Genomic DNA, 23,345 nt, shown 5'->3' with positions numbered 1-23,345 from the left:
CAAGGTGTATGAGCACTGCCGTAAATCTGTTCTTATATGGAAACTATTGCTACTCTGAAATCGGGGCTGTCTTTGCAGCTCATTTAATTACTGATGCATTTCCAATAGGATTAAATGGATGTCTGAGTGTGTGTTAGCATATGTTAGGATGTGCTGTGCTGATAAATATCTGTGCTTTCGTATACCTCCAGATACGCATGCTCTATATATTTACAATAACTGATTTAGTATCATCCAAAGTTGAAGACAAAAGGAAGGGAAGTATTATTGATCCAGTCTTGCGCCTTTTGGTGATCATGAGCCCTAGGTTGGCTGCAGAGCACTGGGGCTCGTCGTGGTGAAATGTGAACACCAATTGCGGGAGGGAGGGTGTTTATGAACCAGGATAAAGCTGCACGAGCTGCAGGTGTATGCAGGTAGTTGCAGAAGGTACTGAGGACCTGTAACCGTAGACTGTTCTTGTATCAGCCATGCCAAGAAGAAGCTAGTGGAATAAATAAAGGAGTTCATGGTCCCAGTGTCCAAGACTGTTCTTCTGCTTCTGTGCTCTTCTTCTCTGCCTGAGAAGTACCTGTATATTCATGTTTTTCCATTTTATTGCAGGGCTGCAAGCTCAGACTGTCTTAGTCAATGACACAGTCTCGGGGTTTATCGGGACAGACGTGGTCCTGCACTGCAGCTTCACCAATCCGCTCCCCAATGTGAAGATCACGCAGGTCACGTGGCAGAAAGCCACCAACGGTTCCAAGCAGAATGTGGCCATCTACAACCCTGCCATGGGGGTCTCCATCCTCTCTCCCTACAAAGAGCGTGTGACTTTCCGGAATCCTTCCTTCAAAGATGGCACCATTCAGCTCTCTCGGCTAGAGCTGGAGGATGAGGGAGTTTACATCTGTGAGTTTGCTACCTTCCCAACTGGCAACCGGGAAAGTCAGCTGAACCTCACTGTGCTGGGTAAGATACTGGACAAGCTTTGTAGTGTGAACCATTGCCTCCAGTTAAACAGATCTGGAGGAACCTGAGACTCATGTCCTGGGAACTCAGAGCAAAGGTCAATCTTGGGTGTAAATTTTACCTATAATGATCTTTCAAGTTGACTGTAAAGAGGTGAAGAGCAGGGAACCCAGAGTAGGTGGTTCACGGAGCTATCTCAAGAACACCTCTTCCTCTTTCCAGGCCTCAGTTCCCCTACCTCTTAATGCAGGTGCAGTAAGAGTGACCTGCTCCCTAAGGGAGTGGTGAGGTTTAATGAGCTGTCAAGTGAATGGAGAGAAAAGACAACAGAGTGATCCTAAGCACAAGTAGAGCTTGTCCATGGAGCTTAGGGTTGTGAGTGAATAGACCCCACCCAAGGTCCACATGATTCATTTGCTCTCCAATTTTGGTTTCTCATTCTAATGTAGGGCTGAAAACCTATGGCAGGAAAGGATGGACTTTCCATCGGGTATCTATGTATCTAAGGCACCTCCACCATTCTTTCCCAGGGTTTGCAGCAGCTCTGGATTCACCATGAGGTCTGTCATAGGCTCAGTGGTGCTAGATGTCTCTTGGGTTGTAGTAGAGAGGGTAGCATTGCTTTTCTAACCATCCTTTTGTCCCCTTTTTTTCTCCTTCTCCTCCTTTTTGCAATTCCTTGCAGCCAAGCCCACAAATCGGATGGAGGGCACCAAGCGGCCACTTATTGCTAAGTCTGGCAGGACGGAAAAGATCTTGGTAGCTACCTGCACCTCCTCTAATGGGAAGCCCCCCAGCACTGTCACCTGGGACACCAAGCTCAAAGGGGAAGCGGAGTTTCAGGAGATCCGGAATAGCAATGGAACCATCACAGTGATCAGCCGGTACCGGCTGGTGCCGAGCCGGGAGGCCCACCGGCAGCAGCTCATGTGCGTGGTCAATTACCAGCTGGACCGCTTCACCGACAGCATGACCCTCAACGTGCAGTGTAAGTGAGCAGGGGCAGGACTGGAGGGCAATGCTCCATGGTCAGTCCCTGGGGTGGGTGATAAAGTTTGGCAAAAGAAGATTTTTCTGAAGGGAAGGTGTTGGTCTGGTGGAGGGGTTGAAGTGGGGGGCTGCTCTCTTTTTCTGGAGAGTGGTCCCTTGGAATAATCATATGCTTTCTCTTTTTCACACCTTCTTTCTCTTTCTGCCTCTGGCATGTCCCTTTTTTCCTCCCCTTCTCTCTCTCCTTCCTTCACTCCCTCTCACATAATTTGTCCCACCACCTTTCCCGCCTTGCAATCTCTCTCCTCCTCCCACCCCTGCCCCCTGTTTCATCTCTTCCTATTTCATTTTCTCCCCCTTCTTTTCCATAACTCTTGCCTTTCCTTTTCCATCCTGCTTTTCTGTCTTTTTTGTCCCCCTGCAGATGAGCCAGAAGTCACTATTGAGGGCTTTGATGGCAACTGGTTTCTCAACCGGAAGGATGTGAAGCTGATATGCAAATCTGATGCCAACCCCCCAGCTCACACCTATGAATGGAAGCTGTAAGTGCCTACAGTGCTTCTGCTCTGTCTCTGAGGCAGGCAGTGCAGTGTACCAGCGCAGTGCAGCCTTAATACCCAGGATAACCTCCTATTTTCCTGGCACGGGAATAATATTCTGTCCTGGTGACATGTGAAGCAGCTGAGATATGCCAAGGTGGATAGTTTGCCCAGCACCACTAAATGCTTTGGAAGGAGAGTTGGAAAAGAACCCAGGATTTCCCTTCCTTAAAGGGGCACAAACAGCACAAAATTTACCCGTATGTGAAAAAATCTTTCCCTGGAATCAGATCCAGCTGCAAGCAGGAGCTCCCCTTCGGAGCACTCATCCCCACACGACTGACATTAAGCAGAAGGAATTCCTTGTCCCCCAGGGTTTCAGCTTTTGGCTGAACACACTAAAGGGACTGAAAAGTAAGCGAGAGGTGTCTGGGGAGTCAGATGGGAATTGGTGCAACCTGAGGTGGTTCTCTCTCCTTCTCTTTCATTTCTATAAGTACTCCTGTAGCTTTAAAAAAGAAAGATCAAATGCATCCGTTCTTCTTTTCAGCTGGCATTTGTCATCAGGAAAGAGGCTCTCAAAATGGCTTTGCAAGGAGCTAGGCATATTCTGTCTCATTTCGCTTCCCAGATCAAACTGTTCACAGTGAAAGTCTGAAGAGGATTGTTTTTCTTGCCTGTTTTCTAGTTCTCATCCCCAGCTCTCTCCCTCTGTTGGTTCTGCCAGTTCGACTTAAACTCCAAGGGGGCTTTCTGCATTCCTCATAACATTGCCAGGAAAGCATTACAGGCAAAGGCACCCCTTGTGGCACCCAAGGCAGAAGAGATGCCAGTTTAGACTATCTGTGTGTAGCAGGGCTGGCGAATTGAGCTGAAGAGAGCCTTGTGAGATGGAGCTGGGGACAGGAGGCAGGTTTTCTCTCTGCTTTTGGGCAAGTCATTTCATCCCTTTGTTCTGCTATTGCTCACGTGCGGGGCTGGAGGCTGAGCGCTTGCTGAGCTCCTGGGCATCGGGCTCTTGGTGGCAGGAGCTCTGTCGCTGCGTACAGACACAGCCAGCACCACAAGCAACCCCTGGTCTCTGTTGGGGCAGTCTGCTCCTGCTGTGATAGTGATGCTGAAGGCAGGCTGAGAGAGCTGAAGCACGGGGTAACCAGCTGCCAAACTTCTCAGCCAGGTGAGGTTTCTCTAGCCCAGGGCAGGAAAGAGGGTTAGTTACCATCTAGGCTCAAACACGGCAGGGGATGCAGGTGTCAGGGCTGAGCATGGCACTGCATGACTGAGTCTGAATGTGACATGTCATTTGCATATCTGGTTTACACACTGCGCTGGTAATAAATTCAGCTCTGGCAGAAACGATTCTTGGGAACAGCACATCTTTGGGCCAGGCATTGAGTTGGTCCCTATGTGCTTGTGTGGTTGATGATTTTATTTTTTTTAAACACATGAAAGAGATGTTTTCCTGTGGATTCTCTGAGAGCTGTTTGTACGTCCATTTGTCTGTCTTTAGCCTGCAAGAGTTTCTTGACTTACAGCTAAGAGGCTGGGAGCATCAATACTTTACTTTGAGAAGGAACTGCGGGGAGAAAAATGGAGAGAGAGAAAGCAGAAAGTTAAAGAATACAGGTTTCTAAGCCCGCTAGCGCTTCAGTCTGATTCCTCAGCCTCTCCCTTTTTGCACGCTTTGTGGGTCAGTTAGGACTGAGTATACGATTATTGACCTGAGAGAGGATGGAAAGGAAAGATGGAATGCATCTGAAGGTAAGGAGAATAGAGGCAGAAGAAGAGGAAAGTAGAAAATGAGAAAGAGCAAGTAAGACTGGGGGAAACAGAGGTGGAAAGGTAGGGGGAAGAAAAAGTTGGGGCACAGAGTTGCCCCTGGCTCTTTCAGCCCAGACTCCTGCTCTCCCATTCTTGGCCCCAGGCTGCCTGTGCGCAGGGCCCTGCGAGGAAGAGACAGACCAAGCAGATGCGATGAAAACCTGATAAATAATTGTACTGCAGCCAACCACCTAGGCATGCAGCGCGTGTGTGTGTGTAGGGAGGTAAGGAATGTAAGCAAGATCCATGGGCACCCCCTTCCTTTCCACAGTGGCGCTTTGGTAATATCAAAATGATTCCTCATTTCTTTGGCTGGGCAGCCAGAGAAATAGCCACCAGCAGCTTTGGTTTATCCGTATGTGCTACTTCTTCCTGGGGTCAGGAAGCAATTTCTGCTGGTGCTGTTTTGCTCCTGCCTGGAATGTAGAAACCAGCCATGCTTTCCACTCCTCTCATTTGGATGGTGATGAGCAACAGTCAGGGGAGCTGTTAGAGGAAGCAATAGCCTTCTTTAGCATCCCATAGGACAGTTGTTAGATGTGCCCTTGTCTTTGTAGATGCAGGGCCCTAATTCACCCATAGACCAATGTTACGCTCTTCTATTCTTCCATCAGCTTTGGGATCATTGTCTTGATGTAGCTGGGAAAGACTCAAGTGTTTGCTGTACATATGTGCTATATGTATATGTAGACATGCAAAATATGTGCGTGTGCATTTAGGCACTTTTTTACAAACCTAATTATGCCCCCATTATTCCCTTTTGTTTCTTACAAATTGCTGACAATATGTGCACATTTTTGTTGGGAGGAGGGGAAAGAATTACTTGAACAATTTTTAATTGCCTAAGAGAAGTAATTACTTCACTTTGCTTCAGTAATTAAGAATAACCAGGCCATGTGTGTCATTTCCTAACACACAGGATTTTTTTATTTTTTATCTGCCTCGTTCATTTATTCTGTGTATCTGTAGATTCAGTTTTGCATTACTCCAGTTTCACACTTATCTGACTATTCTGACATGGGCAGGTCATAGATGGCAGGGCTCTAAATCAACACTGCTTTCCTCGAGCTTGAGTTGCAATTAACACTGGCTGATCGGCTGCCCGGGAGAGTTACCTGGGCAGGAAACTGGAATAAAGCTGGGTCAGGTTAGTGTCCCATTCCTGTATTTTCCATCAAATGGAAAGTCAGGGGTGGAGAAACACTCTGAAGATGAGCCTGCTAGAGATGAGTCACCCAAAACAGAAGGGTGGCCTGGCCGTCTTACCCTGAGTCTGGACCTACTCAGGGATTATGCTGGAAAATGAAGGCTCTGAGTCTGTTTTCTGGATAGGGGAGAATATAGACTAAAAGTACTCCACATCTCATTAGCCGAATCCAAGGGATTGTACGTGACCCAAAGATGTCCAATCTCCCTTGTAATTACAGAGAAGGGAAAAAACCCTGATTCTCATTGTACAATGGATTTCCCCTGGAGACACTCTACTGACTCTTTCCTGTAATGCTGCTCTCTGAGGGTTTGGTTGCAAGGCTGACTACTTTAGTGGGTATTTTCCAGCCAGCACCACCGGGTTCTGGACTTGCCCAAGGGCAAGCGCAGAACCAGCATGTCAGTGCCACCTCTGCAATACTGCTTGACCCTACTGACTATCATCTTGGGGGTCAGCAATGATCTTTGTTTCCCCTAGGCCAAACGGGACTCTGCCAGGGAGCGTGGAAATCCAGAACAACACCATCTACTTTAAAGGGCCTGTCTCCTACAGTGTGGCTGGCACCTACATCTGTGAGGCCTCCAACGCCATCGGTACACGGTCGGGCTTGGTGGAAGTCAATGTCACAGGTAGGAAAACACTTGGTGTGCTGTGAATGATGGAGGAGGAGGAAGAGGAGGTGGGGAGAGGAGAGCGTGAGCAGCTGACAGCTACCAGTCAGTTACATCTCCTTAATATATGCTTTAATCACCAGTGTCTTCTTCTAGGGGTGAGGAGTTTCACAATGCAAAGGGAGCAGTGAAGTCCATTGCTTTGTACTGGTTTGCACTCGTTTGGCTTGGATTTTTTTCTCCTTTTGTCGTCTTGTCTTTTCCTTTATTACACCAAGAAACGTTCAGTTTGTTTTCCCCTTGTTGTCTGCTTTGGATTCAGAGACATCATTGGACATGTTAAAAGTGAAGATGTGTCAGGGAGACACTTGTTAGAAGGCAGAAGGAGGAGTAGGATGAAGATACAGACTGCCACTGAGGCAGTAAAGCATGAGATGGATGAGTCATTTGTTCAGGATGGTGTTTGGTGTTTCTGATGTTAGGCAATTCTTACAGTTTGTCATTTGTGCTCCTTCCAATGCCATGTTGGTCTGTGCACTTGCTTGCCTGGCTGCCACAGATTACCGAGAGGCTGTGAGTACTTGAGTAGCTCTGTCTGGGCTCCAGAAAGGAATAACATCACAGGATTCAGACCATGGGAAATGATGCTATGTGATGTCGTATGGGACAGAAGGAATTTGATGACTTGCAAATCAGTGTAGCCATGGGAGTGAGAAAAAGACATGGATATGCTTAGGTACTGTCAGGGAGAGAAAGCCTTGTCAAGAAATAGGTTAAACAGAAGAAATAGCATATGGCAATAGCCTGATTTCAGAGAGACAAAGTGGTACTGCAAGGTATCACCAAAGGGGAAAAGTGGCTGATGGTGCTTTGAGAGCAGGGAAGGGATAAAAGGAATGATTCGTTTTCTCCGTGGGTTAATGACAGGCAGTGACCAGCAGTTGTGGGGCTCAGGAGAGAGAGTTGGAAGTATCTCTTGCAGTAGAGCGTTGGAACACTGCCACACTGCAATGAGCTCCGGGTTCTGGGGGGACAGGGGAGGGAGCGGCCAACCGATGAAGCAGCACTGCTGGCCTGGGAGATGTGCCCGGCAGCTGGGATGACTTGGTGAGGCTCTGCTCTGTTGGGGCTCAGCGCTGGTCTCCTTCGGGTGCTCTCCCTACGCCCCAGCTGGGACCATTGCCAGGTGGGCAGGCAGCACAAACCGCGGCACATGGCCACTTTTCCAGCTGGGCTCACACTGGGGACCAGGGGCATTGCTTCTGCAGAGCAGGGCTGTGACTGCAGCCAGGTGAGCTGGAGAGCAGCCTGTGTCCTGCAAGTGCCACAGACAGCGCAAGTGCCTCTGAGCTGGATGGGCAGTGAGGGGTGCTGGGGCCTCCCCGAGGCATGGGAAATGCAGGACAGGTTCCCGAGATTGTTAGCCCTTCCTGCTGTCTAGCCCAAAGCAAAGCAGAGTGCCTGCTGTTCTGATAGCAGGCCACCTCTCTGAGCCACCCCAATCCTTGAAGAGTTGTCTAACCTGAGAGCGATGGAATGGGCTTCTGAGAGGGGCCGAGCTCCAGCCCCCTCCACCCACTGTCTATGGTGGTAAGTGCTGAGCGAGCATGAAGATGCCAGGGCAGCTGACCTCCTGAAATTAGAAATAACGTTGTATTTGGCACCTTCACCACCTCAGTTCCCCTCTTCTGCAACATGGGTAAACCAAGCTAATCTTCCTCTATCCAAATGCTTGGAGGTCAATGGATGGGATGTGCTAATTAGATGCTAATTACCAAGTATTTATTTATGATCATTATCACTGTAGCAGGCCTTTAATTCACACCTCCTGTCCTGGATCCTTGCCTGCTGTGTTGTTCCTGGTACATGTTTTTCTCTGGGGGATTTTTCATTTGCCAGTGAAAGGCACCAGAATAACAAAGCTCTTTGTTCAGGACAGCCGCACAGCACCCTGCCCAGCCCTGCCCAACCACCCGCAGCCAGGGGAAGGTCACGGCCGAAATCCATTCAGCCGCTGGCCATTTCATGGGACTTGCCACCAAAGGCACCGTGTTTCTGGGACGGTGCAGGCAACCGCCTGGTACAAACTGAGCAGACTCACTTCCCGTTGGCAATAGCAAACCATCCCATGCAGTAACCAGCACCTTGGGTCCCATCTGAAACACTGATCAGAGGAAAAAGCCTCCAGCTCAATCCCCAGTCACAGAGAAGGAGGTGGGATAGGTATTGCAGAAGACTTAGGAACAGGCTCTCTTCACCATGTCTCATTTTCCATTTTTGTATAGCCTGTACGTCCATTGCTTGCTGTCATTCTGTCTATCCCACCAGCCCATATCTCTTGTGCTGTCAAATGCGTGTTCCCAACCACCAGATCCAGCCCTCTCTTCATATTTCCTGCTGCCACCTGCCAGCGTTTTATCTGTCTCGGTGCCACAATAGCACTGCAGCCTGGGCAGGCTGCACCAACCGGCCTGCACGGGCATGGGCTCCTCTCGGGGCTCCTCTCGGGTCTGTGGGTTCCCCCCGCGGGCTTTGGTAAAGGTCTTCTTTCCTGGCGGCTTTTCAGGGGACTGGTAGAGCATCGTTCTCACGCTCAATCAGCGCAGTGCTGGCAAGGGAAGTGGGGACTGGCAGGATTTCTGGGGAGTGACTTTGGGTTGATGTCTGCCTGGCTGCCTGTAATCTCAATCTATTCCCAAAGGTCCGAATTGTGGGGTTGAGGTTAAATGAGAGGGAAGGAGGGACACACCAGCAGCTGCCCCGTTAGGAGGGATTAGCAGCCAACCTGGTAGGCCAGGCCTCCACCACATAAAAAAAAATGCTCTTAATAATTCATGGGATCTGAATATGTTTATCCAGCTCTCCCTAAGGACCGATTAGGCCAGTGCTGGTGGGGGCTCAGCCGTCCTCGCTCAGCTATTACAGGTACATTTGTTTGGGTCTTGCAGGCAATTTAGGGATTGTCAGTAGACCACGAAACCTCTTTCAAGAGCTGCATGTAATAAATGGAGCTCAATCTAGTGAGCAGCCAACCTTGGGAGAAAAAAAATGGAAGGCTGATGCAGAGAAAACCCTGCAGCGGCTTTTCCCCCTCCTGTCTCCCCGGGTACAGACCTTCCCCCTCCTGCCACCCAGCATCCTTCCTCCCAGACCCAGCTCCAGAGAGGAGGCGTGCGGGGCTAGTTCAGCCCCCGCATGGGGCGATTTGTTCAGGGAGAGAAGGCTGAACGCCACTATTAGAGTTATAGCGCATTAAAGAGATTGATAAGTGGAAATTTAATATTTTATTCCTGCAATCTGTTCCTATAATAGCTTCTCCTGCCTTGCAGGACCTTTGTCAGTCGCAGCCAAGCCATGTAGTGTGACATGTAACTATTTATTACAGCCGGTTGGGTGACATAATAAAAGGCTGTGGTTATAGACTGCACGCGTGTCCCTGCATGCCTGCACACACGTGTGGTGGTCCTGCACAGAGAGCTGGTCACATACGCACATATGCGTGGCCCCGATCTGCATCCTGGCGTGCAAATGGGCCTCCCAAACCTGTGTGCCTGCATGGGGATGCCCTGCTGCACAGCCACGTGTGTGTGCAGGATGCAAGAGCATCATTGCATTGGCATGCGTGAATATGCACGTATTTATGAGCATGTGCTTGGCTGCATGGGCCTGTGTGCAGCAGTGCATCTGCGTACCCTGTCTCTTCTGCATGTGTGTACATATACATTTGTGTGTGTATGTGGAGGGAAATTCATGCACTTGGGTACTGGCTTCAGCCAGAGGAAGCACAAGGAGAAAGATGTCATTAAAACACCAAACATCAAGCAATCAAGCACCAGCCAAACATGAAACCCGAAGGAGAATCACAGTGCTAAAGCTGAGAGAGCAGAGCCTGTGCTGAGGCAGTGACCGCTACCAGCCTCTCTGCTGCAGGGCTCCCACCTGTTTCCCAAAGCCAGGAGAGGGTCTTTTCCTCCAGGATACCTCAGGCTTCCCTGGTTGCTTGCTTGGTGTAGTCCCACCTTGGCACCCCCCAGATTTCCAGGAGACAGGACATGGTGTGCAGGTGCTCCGGGGAGGGCCTGCAAGGACGGGAGGCTGTGTGGCATTCCAGGGAGGCTCTGTGCCGTTCCCAGGGCCATGCCAGCCCATGGGCAGGCGGCTTTGCAGCCCTGGCCTTGGATGTGCTACAGGCTGTGGGGGGGAGGAAAGGCTGACGGCCCCCCTGTTTGCTTGGCTTGTGACAGGGAATTGTTTACACAGCACCAGCGATCTCGTCCCAGCAAGGTCACTGCAAACAGCCCGCGGGGCTCACTGGAGCCCTGTGCCATGCGGCAGCAGGCCTTTACTATGGGCTCAGAGCACAAGAGAAAGCCCTTTCCAGAAAGCGGTAAATCCCAAGCCCGGAGCAGGTGCACCCAAAGCTCCGCTGCTGGCCAGGGCCGTGCCCCGCTGCACCAGCAAGTGCTTGTGGCTGCGCGAGGTGGGAGGATGTAGGGCTGGGGGCTGAAGAGGAGCAAGCCTGGGGGGTCTGTCTGATGCTAATCTTCCGGATGGCGGGTAGGAGTGTCTGCTGCATCCTGTCTGACGGCATCTGTGCCAACGGCCCCTGCGGGAGCAGCGCTTGATTGACAAGCGATAGGTGACCTGACAGAGAGATTAAAACCTAAGACACATTTGGCATCTGGCCTAAAAAGCCGTCACACTCTGAAATGCCAGTGGCAGCTGTTAAACTTCTGGATTAGTTGCCAGTGGTTTTTCCACCCCCCCCGCCTCCTCTCACCTCTGCCCTGCTCCGCTCGAGGAGAGCAGAGATCCCTGGTGGGGAGAGGAGAGGCAGGATCCCTTGAAGACGGAAATGGGCATGCATAAATGCAAGGGCTGTTGTGAAGGAAAAAGGACAGGAGTGCTTCAGGCTTCTCAAATCGCAGCCCTGTCTGGGCTGAGGCAGGTCCAGAGGTATCTCCCTGTCTTCACTTATGTACACGTCTGTTAAGACAGTGGGTCAAAGTCCTGGGATAATTTGGCATGGACTGTACTGGCACAGAAAGTTTGCCATCATCAATTGGTCTTCTAAAAAATACCCACATGATCATCACTATATTTGCTAAGGCCATCTGGGAACTGGGAAGCTCCATGAACCTATTGGAATTAAGTTTCCTGCTCCTCCCCGGAGCTGCTGCTCACCCTGGCTGGACCAGCCAAAGCCCCCGCCCTGCTTCCCATTGCAGCAGGTGTTTGATTTTGCAAGGCATAAGGAAATCCAGGGCCTTCCTCTTGAGGAGCTTCATGCAAGGAGCAGCGTGGGCTGACACATGTCCGAAAGGTAATTTCTCATGGAGTTTGACATTCTCCTCAATGCCCATGGCTACAGCGAGAATCCTGGCTGGTGCTGGGTTTTTCCTTGGCCGTTATGATTGAAGGAAAAAGGATGGAAATGTGACTTCAAGAAAAAATGTGTCCACAGCGAGTAGTGTCTTTCAAAATATCTAAGCAGTGTGGTGAGCAGAAGGGCTTTTGAAAGCTGGTTTCCTGTGGATCTGCATATCATAGAAGAATTACTTGGTGTCTAAAAATATGCTTTTTCTGATCTGGGCCCTTCCTGCCCTTGGGAGCAGCCTCTTGTCCCTGTGGGTTCTCTGATGTCTAATGAGGTTTAGCTCCCACCTCTGCCAGGGATCCCACTCCAGATCTCTGCAAGAGCTTTATGATAGGGATAATTTTGACTCATTCTTCTTCTGTCAGATACCACTGAAATTGGCCAGCAGGTTCAAAAAGCATTAGATAAGGGATTGATGGACAGGCAGGATGATTTGCATACATCTCATTTTTATTGGAAACTGGCCATTAAAAGAAAGATAAAATTTTTAAACCGTGTATTTTTGAAGCCACTCTTGTGGTGGGGAAGGCCTGGTTTGTCTCTGCAGTGGCAGCACTGCTATTGCTGCAGGGAGAAGGCAGGAGCCGGAGCAGGGGGATGCTTGGAGCCCTCCGTCTTGCATGGAGGGATCAAAGAGAACCTGTGGGCTCAGCTGTGTGCCAGAGCGAAGCCCAGGGCGACCCCCCGCCTCCCTGCGCTCCCAGCTGCTGCCCCAGAGGTCCGGCTCCTGGCACGGGGACAGGAAGCTGGGCTGAATGCAACAGCTGGCAGAGCTGGGCAGCGGGCAGATAGCGTTGCTGCTTTAATTCCTATTCATACAGCACTCCCTCTTTTTATGAGGGCTGGGGGGTAGCAGGAGGGGGGGAGGCTTTTTATGCTGGCATTAAAGCCTAGCTTGTTCCCCCTCCCTCCACTCTGCCGTCTCCTGTTTCTCCAGTCCGCTTTTCACAGTGGCTTTAATTCTCTCCAGACTCTTCCTAATGGATTTTTCACACGGGGCCCCCAGCACGCTCGGGCATCGCACCAGTTTCCAGAAATTTCACGCGCCCCTCGAACACAAAAAGGGGATCCTTTTCCCACACGTTCCCCTCTCCCCGCCGGCTGCAGTTCTGCTCTCTTTCGCACCCCGGCCACGAACCTCAGTGGGCAGAGGGGCAAACCCCGCTGCGCGCGTGGGGCTGGCAGCAGCGGGCGCGTGCGGAGCCGCGGCGAGCCGGGCCTGTGCGGGTCACTCATGAACCTGCCCGTTGGACGCCAGGCAGGCTGGCAGGGTGCTGCAGGCGTGCCAGGCCGCTGGGGCGCAGGCGGGACGAGCTCCCCGCTCACCACCTGGCCTTGCCAAGGAGGGCCTTGGCCGGGCCGGGGACCCCCCTCCCTTCCCGGCCGAGCCCGGGCTGGCGGCTGACTCGCGGCCCCCGGTCTGCACCGCCATCCAGCGGCGGTGTCGGGCGTGCGCCCTGCCGGAGCCCGTCCCCTCCTCCGCGGGCCGCTCACGCCTCGGTTTGTACCCGTATCCCGCCCCCCCGCGGCTCAGGCGCCTTCCCCCGCCGCGTCCCCAGAGCCCCTCGCCTTTCCAGGCTCCGGGGGAGTGCGGTGGGTGGACGAGGAGGGGAGGAAGCTGTGTGGGTAGGGAGGGGATGATTTCGGCTGCTGGCTTGCGATCTTCCCATCTTTCTTCTCCCTCTCTTCCCACAGTTTGGTTTTGTTTTCTCTGGCATGGGAACTGGGCCGCTGCGAGGAGGATGGGGATGGGATCTGAGCAGAAAATAGTTCCTTCCCCGAACGACGTGTGAAATCCAACACAGCGGCGTGTTAGTTCTCGTGTCCACGGCGTTGGCAGTGGCAGGGGGGTGGCATGTGGGCAAGTGCTATCTCAGGGGCGGGCAGCACAAAGGGCAGGAAAAAAAAAAATATCTATGAGAAAGGTAGAAAAACATTCCCCCTTTCACTTCATGCATCCAACCTGGGCTGTTAATGAAGCTTTTAGCAGAAAAGTGGGCCAAACTCCTTCTGAAATTGTGCAGACTTCCTCCCTCAGATCTGTCTGTTTTCCAGAGCTGGGAGGCAGAGGGGATCAGCATGGCTTTAGGGAGCCTGTGCCCAACATGCACACTGTATCTGGGTCTTCTCGGGGTGTGGGATTGGGACCCATGGCCCCATGCACAAAATCTGCCTTGCTGTGGGGAAAAGCAAGGTTGGAAGAGGCTTCAGATCAGAGCTGGAAAATCAAAGATGGTGGAAAATCAAAGATAGAGCCCCCGGGGTCTGAGCCAGCTTGACGGTCTTTCCCTGTACCCACTTAATCTCCAGGTGGACCCCTGCTTTGTGCACAGTTTTGGGAATTGGGCACCACATGGTTGCAGAGAGTGTGATGGCAAGGAGCAGGGCTGAGGTGGCATGGGCAGGGGTGGCAGGAGCTGTGTGGGCACTTGTGTGGTTGAAGCTGAGCCCTCAGCAGCCAGGACTACCATGGGATGGACGTGACATTTCTTGCTGTCTCTGCAGAGAGGTTTTGCATTAACCAGATGGCTATGACAAGCCTTCTGTTCATGCAACATGTGGTTTTGGCTTTCTAGAACCCAACCCCAGCTCCCTATGCTGAAATACATGCCCTCGCTCCTGCTCTGAAGGCTGTCTTTGGAAAGAGATGCTGGCCCCTGCCTGCACAGCGTCTTGCTCCTCATTCTGGTTGCAGCAGGGAGCCCCTCCATCTGCCTGTCCCCCAGCCCGTTCTGCCCACTGTGCTGCTCTGTGTGTGGTTTCAGGCTCATGAGGCTTTGCTCAAGGCAAGTCAGCACTGCAGAAACCACGATTCTGTTGTTAGGATGATGTCTCAGGAAAAACAGGAATGAAACGGTTCTTAGGCCCAAGCGAAATGCTTATGCCATGAGGATCAGGCCAGCAATTGCTTGAATTCAGTACCCTTGTCCAAAATCTGCAGCTGCTCAGGAACTGCCTCTGCTCGGGGGAAGCTCTTTTCTCCCTTCTTCCTTAGTGGCTGGGCTAAGCTGTGCTGCAGGGAAGCCCGCTCCCTGCCCAGCTCCTCCTTGGTCAGGCCTTCCTTCCCCCTTCCAGAAACGTGGCTGCCAGCAGCATGAGGAGGGGACAGGAATCAGAGTCTGCCTCATATCCCTTTTCTGCCTGTGAGCCCCTCCTTCCCCACTGCTCTGTCCTGGCTGCTCTTCTGGGGGGGCATGCTGAGATTGCTAGTCAGTCTGCCAAGGTAAAAAGAGTGGTCCAGGAGGCTTCAGAGCAGCAATCGTGGCTTGCAACTACAGACCGGGCTGGCAGACAGGCCTTGGGGGTGGGAAAAGCAGTGCAAAGGGTCTGAGCACAGTGTGCGAGGGCAAGGCTGCCAGGCGGCATTAACCAGGCGCCTGCTGTCTAAATGCAGAGGCAGGTGAAGGACTGAGACAGCCATGTGGTGCTTAGTGCCTCTTGGACACGGATGCTCTACAGGCAGTTTGTGAAAGCTGAGTTTGGCCAAGAGCTGTAACTGTGCCCTGGGAGTGTTAGGAAGGTTGATTTAAGTCCTGGATCAAACTTTATCTGTGCCGAAGTGTAGGTGTTGAACTGCATGAAAGAGAAGAGAGCATCTTTCTCATCTCTTTTCTTTTTCTCTCTTGAGTTATCTATTTTTTTAAATAGATCAGGGTAGCTGTAGGAACGAGATTAGCATGAGTAGTGGCACTATGCTGGCCACAGTAACAGCAGAAGAAAAAGAAGCAATGGGAGGTCTGTCTCCCGTGCTGCAGAGCACGGCCGGGTCAGCAAGTGGGCTCAGGAGCCAGCAGTGATCCCGAGCAGCACCGTGAAGCCGCAGATCACTTGTGGGGTGGGTGGAAGGGGACATCACAAGGTGCCACTGCCTTCTGGCCTGACCTAGACTGGTTGGGATGGGATGCCGAGGAGGGGATGCAAAGCTGGAGGGTCCAGCGTGGCATCTACAGGAGCAGTCACGACAGCTTGGTGCCCACCGTTGGATGGGGTTTGGGTCTTGCTCTCTGGCAGAAGCACCCTGGGGCTGTCAGTCTGCTCTGGTAAACTGGACCCGAAATGCCACCCAGTAAAAGAAAGCATCTGGATTCAAGGCACTGGGCTTGTAGGGTCTGAGCACATCTGGAGAAACCAGGTGGGGTGGGGAGGGAAACATTGCTTCCAGCCTGCTGGGCTCCTGCATGAGGCTTGGCAAGCTTGGCACAGCACGCTGCATTCCCCTTGCTAAGGCAGAGCTCCTGTGCGCTGACCCCTGTGAGGACGCACCCTTTTCCCCTTTCCCTGGTTTTTCCCTTCCCTGTTCCTTACCCTCATCTTCCCACCCCCCACGCCCCAAAAATGGCAATGAAAGCATGGAGGGAGGGCGCGTTTCCGCATGGTTTGACACTGTTCCCCCTTCCATCTGTCTTTTCCTACCCAGAATTTCCCTACACCCCGTCTCCAATTGATGATCGCAAATCCATGGTGCAGCCGAACATCCCCACACCGGTGATTGGGGGCATAGTGGGAGGAGTCTCGCTGGTCCTGGTGGTGGCCGTGGTGCTATTTGTGGTACTCCGGCGCCGGCGTCACACCTTCAAGGGTGACTACAGCACAAAGAAGCACGTGTACGGCAATGGCTACAGCAAGGCCGGCATCCCACAGCATCACCCCCCCATGGCCCAGAACCTCCAGTATCCCGACGACTCGGATGACGAGAAGAAGCCAGGCCCGCTGGGCGGCAGCACCTACGAAGATGAGGACGAGGATGCGGGAGGCGAGCGCAAGCTGGGTGGCCCCAACAAATACGAGGAGGATGCTAAGCGGCCTTACTTCACGGTAGACGAGGGGGAGGCGCATCCTGAACCTTACGACGAAAGGACACTCGGCTTCCAGTACGACCCCGAGCAGCTCGACATAGCGGAGAACATGGTCTCACAGAACGACGGATCTTTTATTTCCAAAAAGGAGTGGTACGTGTAGCTCGGCACCCCATTGCTACACACACACACACACACAAACACGAACACACGAGTGATGCCCTCCCACTCCCCCTGCATCCCTGCCGAGCAGAGCCAAGTGGAGCCGAGCGTGCCGCGGCCGCTCGCACACACACTGCACGCACGCTCCCCCCCGCACACGCTCGCACGCCCCTGGCCAGCCCTGGGCGCTCGGCAGAGACTTTGGACGCTTCCAGCACTGGCAGGAAGGGCGGGCTGGGGCGAGCGGGGAGGGAGGGCAGCTTTGCTTACAGATCATTTTTGGGGCGTACGGGAGGTGGGAGGTTGGGTAATTATTTTCTTGGTTTTGGTTTTGCTTTTTAATTTCTCTGGATGACTTTTGTCCCCTTCTGTGGTGTTTGTATTGGTCGGTGGCTTAGGTGTTACTATTTGCTTTAACGACTGTTGCCCAGCCTGTATATTACACTCTGTTTAGTGTCTTCATGTCTCAGAGTGCCCTTCTCCCCCGAGGTTCCTCCTCCCATTTCCGCACCCCTGAAACACTGGAATTTGTTTGTATGTTGTCTTCTTTGTTTTATTTTTAACTTTGGGAGGGGGTCAAGCGAGCTGTCCTAGGACGGTGGCCAGGAAAGCTTATGGCAGTGGAAACATAGGTGCCATTATCAGGTGAACTGATTTTTTTTTCCTAAATCGCTTTCTTTTCAGTGGGGTCAGCATAGCGTTCCCATTGCCCACTGCACGCCCAGGGAGATCCACTCCCAGTTTTTAATGACTCAGTAAAAGGAAAATGAGGAGAGAGGGGGGACAAAAAGCCCTAGAACAAACCCCAGGTGCATGGGCTGATAGCAGGGCAGGGAAACAGAGCTGCCATTTTCCTCCTACAATTTATTATTTCCTGGCTTTTCATTTTCTGTCTTTGTTTGAGTGTTCTTTTAAAAGAAAGAAAAGGAGTATTTATTGCTGACATTTTTTCCCTTGTGATGGCTGAGAAATGCTGGCTCTTTTTGTTCTTGTAGCTGTTGTTGTTGCTAGTACGAGCCACAGAGCAGTTAACTCTGGCACAACGGTTGTGCGCAGTGTATCGTGCACACACCTTGCTGCCATTGCCTGGGGAAGGGGACCAACCAATACTGCTTTGCTTCTCCCACAAACTCACTGCCTTCAGCTCTGGTCTGCAGAGCCTGGCAGGGCAGATCTCCCATCCAGTGTCTTTGAGGGCTGCAGTACAAGATTAGGCCCCTAAGTTTTATTATACCACTAAAACGTAATTGTCATGTGTTTACACTTTTTTTGGGGGGGTCAAAGCATGGGGGCACTTCTTTCTGACTATCCTAGCAACAGCCCCAGCACTTAGCTATACTGCTTAGTCTGTATTGATTGTCACTTTTCCAATCTCACATTCCTCTTCTAAGCAAAGGTTTGGTAGACAGGGCAGGAGTGAGTGAGCCTGGGGTATTGATCTCGTCCTCCTTCCCTTGAGCCACTGCGTTGTGGTGGGGAGGCTTGGATTGCTGCTATCTCTGCTCTGTGGATGAATGGGATTCCAGACTTTCAGGGCCTTCTGTCTGACACTGACCATATCCAAATTAGATTTACTGGGTTGGGGCTTATTTTTCTTCTTGTGGGTTGTTTTTTGGTTTTGTTTTTGTTTTTTAATTTGATGTATAAATAAATCTTTTGTTTGAAAAGAAATCCCCAGTTTTCTGAGCTGTATTATCATGCACATCTAAAAATAGCAGGACTAATTCTCCTCTTGCCTTACCCGCTGGGTTTTGTTCCATAGCATCCAGCAGTTATCCTGCTACAAAAGGGAAGGTGGAGAGTCAGACCCACGCAGATGAGTCAAGGTCAGATCTCTGATCCAGGCAGCCTCCAGTGCTTTCGTTTAGCGTGTGGTGCTTGGTCCAGGCAATGTGAAGCTCAGCCTGAGCCATCCACAGTTTGTAGCTTGCTCTTACTGGGTTAGTGGTGTTGGGGAGTGGGAAATGCGATTGTTACGCTGTAATCTTCCTGCTGTTCCTGCCAGCCCTCCCTGCTTCCTGGCTTCTGGCAGAACAGCCATATGCCACAGGAAGGCTGCTTTATGTCCACTCGAAACAGGGCAGACACCGATTCCCTCGGGATCTCTCGGCCTGAACCTTAAAATAACACAGCTAAGCTTTCCTGTGTCCGTCCACTGCCACCAGGAGCACCCGGCTACCAAGCAACCCCCCAGTAAAGAAAATGAAATCTCTAACATCTCTTTATATCTCTGATTACTAGTAGGTGCTGATTATTAAGGATTTTGTAAACCTGCAGAGGGAATGACTTCCCTCCAGTGCCTTGGGATAACAGCATAGGCAGGGCTTTAATTCCCCAAAGTCTGAACCCTGTAATCTGGATCAGGACACAGCAGCATTGCTGAGCACTGTACCTTAGCCACAGCTTGCTTTAATGTAACATGGGATATGCTGCACATCCTGCATAGTTTGTGGTTCAGAGATAAAGCTCAACAAAGTCCATCTCTCAAGTGAATAACCCTTTAGATCTGAATTTCACAACTAGGCTCTAAAGAGGGTTGTGACAACGTCTCCAACACCAAACTCTGGGTGGTCCGCGATCAAGCGCAGAGTGGAAATCGGTGGCACAGACCCTCCTCTGCAAATTTCCCCCAGCACAGATATATGCTGCGAGGAGATGGATTTGGAAGAAAATAACCTTTTATAAAATCTGCAGGGTCCAGCAGCGATTCTTTCATGTTCTGCATCAGTCACAGGCAGGGGCCACTGATCTGATGCGGCAAATTCACATTGCACTGATTCCACAGCACTGCGTCGCCCTAGCCCACAGTGAAGTTGTGTCCCAAAGACCAAGGGTACAAAGCCTTGCAGATGGGGCAGATAGGCCTGGGGAAGAATGGAACAGTGCGAGTGTTCCTGAGTTAAGGTATGGCTTGCAGGAGATATGAACAAGGAAACCTAAGAAATGTGCTTTGGTACTTATTAGCCTTGTGCTTAGAGGTGTCATTTTTTGAGATGTAGCCACCTTGGCTTATTCATTGCCCATTCACACTGTGTCCATGTAGTTGGCTGAATCAGGGCTCAAAAAAACCCAGTGGGACTCAGAAAGAAAAGGAGGCAGCAGAACAATGTGCTATTTCCAAGCCAGAGCCTATATACCCTTCCCTTTCTGCTACATCACACTTTCTGCTCCCCAGTACTGCACTAGCTCAAGTCTAGGAAAGAGCTCAGCCACTTAGCTCATCAATGTGGTTCAGAAGAGGGGTCAAATGGTTATTTTTCCTCCAGAACCTTGGCAAGTCTGGAGTGGAAGATCCTTAGACAGTATTGGCTGGCACAGCAGTGAGATACCCTGCAAGTTCAAGGTTCAGTAGTGCATTCCTGTCATTCTTGGCCCCTTCAGCATTACTCCATTGATGCAATAATCCCCACAGCCATAGAGAAATGACACCTCTGTGCAGTGATTCACTTCTTGCTGTCCCTTGCAAGGTCAGCTAATTGGCCAAGAGACTCTTGGGGTGGTAATTAGCCAAGTGATTAGCCATTAATCCATAGCAAGGTAGAAGAAAAGAGAAGTGGTGGTGGTGGTGGTGGGTAAATCAGATTGATGTTTCATCTGAGAGCCATTTTGATCCAGTAATAGCATCATTCCCTTCTGTGGGTTCAATTGCTCTGAGGGGACCCTTGAAGGTAATTAGATCAGGTTTTCCACCGGCATCAGGAAGAAAGTGATACCTGTTGCTACCCGAATGCGAGGGTGAGCTCAGTAGAGATGCCAAATTGAAGACCATGTGCATCCTGCTTCCTGGGAGGTGCTGCAGGGGAATGAAGGTCCCCCTCTGGTCATTGGGGAGCACATCCCCATCCTCTCTCAGTTCCCAGCCCCTGCTGTGGGCATGGCATTGGTCCCTCAGGTGCTGGGGAGCTGCTGCTCTCCAGGAAATGCCCTGTTTTACGCTGGACCTGAACTGGTGTGTCGTGTTAGTTATGCCCGAGTTGGCTTTCTGCCTGGGGAGCGCCATCACACTGCCTGGGGACTGGGTGCCAGCAAAGTGCCTCAGAGGCATGGCTGGTTGCCGTACCTCTATTTGAAGGGATCATTGTCCAGATCCCTTTGCTGGGTTCTTGCCAGCGAAGAGACATATCAGCGTGGTGCTTTTCCCTTCCCAAACCCTGATCCTGGATGGCAACTTGAGGCAAAACTTGTACCTCAAGATTAAGGTGGATGGATGGGAAAGCTGAACAGATAGATGAGAAGGAGGTCAATCTGAGCCCTGTGGTACATCAGACTGGGTCTCACCACCATCACAGCAAAGAAAATGCAGGTGAATTTGGGCCAAGCCCCCAACTCCTTCCATGTGTGTATTCAGGGAGTGGTACTGAAGCAGACACATCTGTGTCACAACACAAAACGAGCCTGTAGTTTATGTACAAAGACACCCCAGCTGTTTTCCTGCTGGGGCTTATCGCTAGGGTTATTCATTGCAATTCACCCTAGTGATGTTATTTTCCTTTATTTAATTACCAGAGTTTTTTTTCCCCTGTTGTTAAATCATTTTCATTCAGCCAGGGGGAAAAAAATTAAAAAAATCCTGAAGATTTCTTAGTAAAAAAAAAAAAATCAAACAAACTGAAATGGTAGCACCAAATTGATTGCAAAGACATAAGGGACAAAGGGAGCCATTTTCCTGATGTTGAGTCAAAAAAGAAACACAACTGTTCAGCAGAAATCACTGAGGGTTAGAGAGAGAGAGAGAGATTCAAAAGATTGATCTTCAAGCAATTAGAGAAGGGAATGCAATTAGAATGGGGCCTGCTGCTCTCCTTTGCTGTTTTTCTTTCCCACACACAAGCACACACACACACACAGATTTTTGAGTTTCAGGCACCAGTCGTTATGCTCAATGAGCAAGGGGAAGACCCCATTGCCATGTGTCACACCTGCAGGCTGCACAAAGCTCAGAGCTTTCGTATCATGGAAATTGGGGTTGGGGGTCCCAGGCCCATTTTGGTCTAAGAGGAATAGCAGTGGGGCAGGTTGGAGCCCTTTCCCAGCAGGTTAAAATTCACTGTAAGGTTCCCATGCTCACAACCACTCCTGCCGTAGCACTGAAGTTTTCGGGTCTGTGTTAGCTCTGCTGGGATGTGGGCAGTGGTCCCTGGTGGGGAGCAGAGATGCTGCCAGCATCCTGTGCACTGATGCCGCTTCTTTGTTCTGTGGGGCTTACAATAGCACTTTGCCCTCCTCTCGCCTGCAGTTTCAACCCCTCTTCCCCTCCCCTTCGTACTTGATGCAATTTGCTGCCAATTTGAGCAACTTCTTGAGGGAGGCAGGGGAAGCCTTGGGGCAGGGGAGGGTGTGAGGAGCAGGGGGTGCTGCCTTCTGCAGCGGGGTGAAGGGGAGGATTCAGTCCACCAGCAAAGGAAGCAAACCCAAGCCTTAGAGAGGGGGTGAGTTTGTACTTCAGACCGGTGTGATTTTCCATATGTTATTTACCTGGGGGTGAACATACCAAGCATATGGAGTCAGATCCTCCGCTAGCATAAATTGGTATTGGTGGAGGTACTCTCACTGAGGATCTGGTTTTTCTTTTCTTTTGCCTTTCTTTTTTTTAAATGTGATTCCTTAACTCCAGTGATTTTATCTCTCTTTTTCTTCTTCCTCTTGCTGTAATAATCATTGTGGAATAAAGACTACAGACAGACAAACAACCCCAACCCCACTTTTTTTTTTTTTGTAATCTGTGTTGTAAGTGCTTTTGTAAAAAATAAAAAATAAAAATAATAATAATGTAATGGACTTTTATGATTTTTTTGGTTTTTTGTTTTCCATCCTTTGTAATTTGTTTGTTTGGGGTCCAGGGGGGCATTTTCATGGTTATAATTTGTGTGGGTGGGGTGTTGCATCACCCCTCCTTTTACTTGTATAAAAACCAATAGTGGCTCAGCTGTGGAAAAAAAAATGTACTTTTTTATAAATAAAGAGTTTTAAAAAAAGAGACATTCTCCCTCTTTTTGTGCATCTGTGACTGCGTCGTTCTGCAGCCTGTGACTGGTAGCTGTAAGGGGAGTCACGGTAGCAGAAATGGCACATGCTTTCCAATGACCTAGGTCTGTTCCCATGATATGCAGTATTTTGTAATGGAGTTGCTTGCAGATGAAGGCTGAAGGCTAAGGGTTAAGAGATCTGCAAAACAGCAAGTGGCCTGGAGAAGGTGGACAGGGAATGACTGGTTTTGCCACTGACATAGGTGGTATTGTGTGAAATTCTTGGACAGCGGATTCAAGATAGACAAAAGGAGGTGGGAGTGTTTCTCCTTATCGATGTAAACAGTGAAATTCCTTGTCAAAGAATGCTGCTGATGCCAAAAGTTAACCTGAGCTAAAAAACTGGCTAGAAAAACCTAGGGAAGAAAAATCCATCAAAAGCTATTAAAAATTATGACACTGTCTCTAGCTCAGGAAGTTCTTAAGTTGCTGTTAGCCATAGCAGATGGGACAGGCTATTGGAAAAGTCAATGCACGCTTGCTCTCTTCTTATATTTTCTCTAGACATGTGTAATTAGCTGTTGTCAGGGCCAGCCTGGGCTGGGCCAACCTTTGATTTGACACAGTAGGATGCTCCTATAGTGCAACGCGTGGCTGCCGTGACGATTGTGCATCAAAAACTTCTAAATGCGGTAGGGATGCTAAGGGTCCATTGGGAGGCAAGATCAGTGAAACTGCATCCCTGCATCTCCATTACTGATCTCTGCATTGGGAAGAACAGTTTGCCTTTCCTCCAGCTACAAAGAAAGTCTTGTTCCCAAAGATCAAGACAATTCTGATTTTGCAAGGGAGGGAGAGACAGGGCAAGAAAGAGAACAGAGAAAATGTGCATGCTCTTCCTTGCACTGGTATCAACAGG

General features: G+C 50.6%; 1 protein-coding gene across 1 annotated transcript in view; it reads left to right on the top strand.

The window, feature by feature from the left end:
• Positions 1-22,414, top strand: part of LOC134524860 (nectin-1-like) — a 69,257-nt gene extending 46,843 nt beyond the window's left edge. Inside the window, exons 2-6 of the mRNA XM_063355085.1 lie at positions 604-954; positions 1,640-1,942; positions 2,369-2,486; positions 5,992-6,143; positions 15,920-22,414. Coding sequence (XP_063211155.1) covers positions 604-954; positions 1,640-1,942; positions 2,369-2,486; positions 5,992-6,143; positions 15,920-16,461 — 1,466 coding nt within the window. The 3' untranslated portion in view covers positions 16,462-22,414. The remainder of the gene's footprint in view (positions 1-603; positions 955-1,639; positions 1,943-2,368; positions 2,487-5,991; positions 6,144-15,919) is intronic.
• The last annotated feature ends 931 nt before the right edge of the window (positions 22,415-23,345 follow it).

This window comes from Chroicocephalus ridibundus, chromosome 18 (assembly GCF_963924245.1).
Source record: "Chroicocephalus ridibundus chromosome 18, bChrRid1.1, whole genome shotgun sequence".
In the NCBI taxonomy this organism is placed as follows: Eukaryota; Metazoa; Chordata; class Aves; order Charadriiformes; family Laridae; genus Chroicocephalus; species Chroicocephalus ridibundus.
Note: the sequence above shows the minus strand (reverse complement) of the source record. Positions and strands in the feature narration are given on the sequence as shown.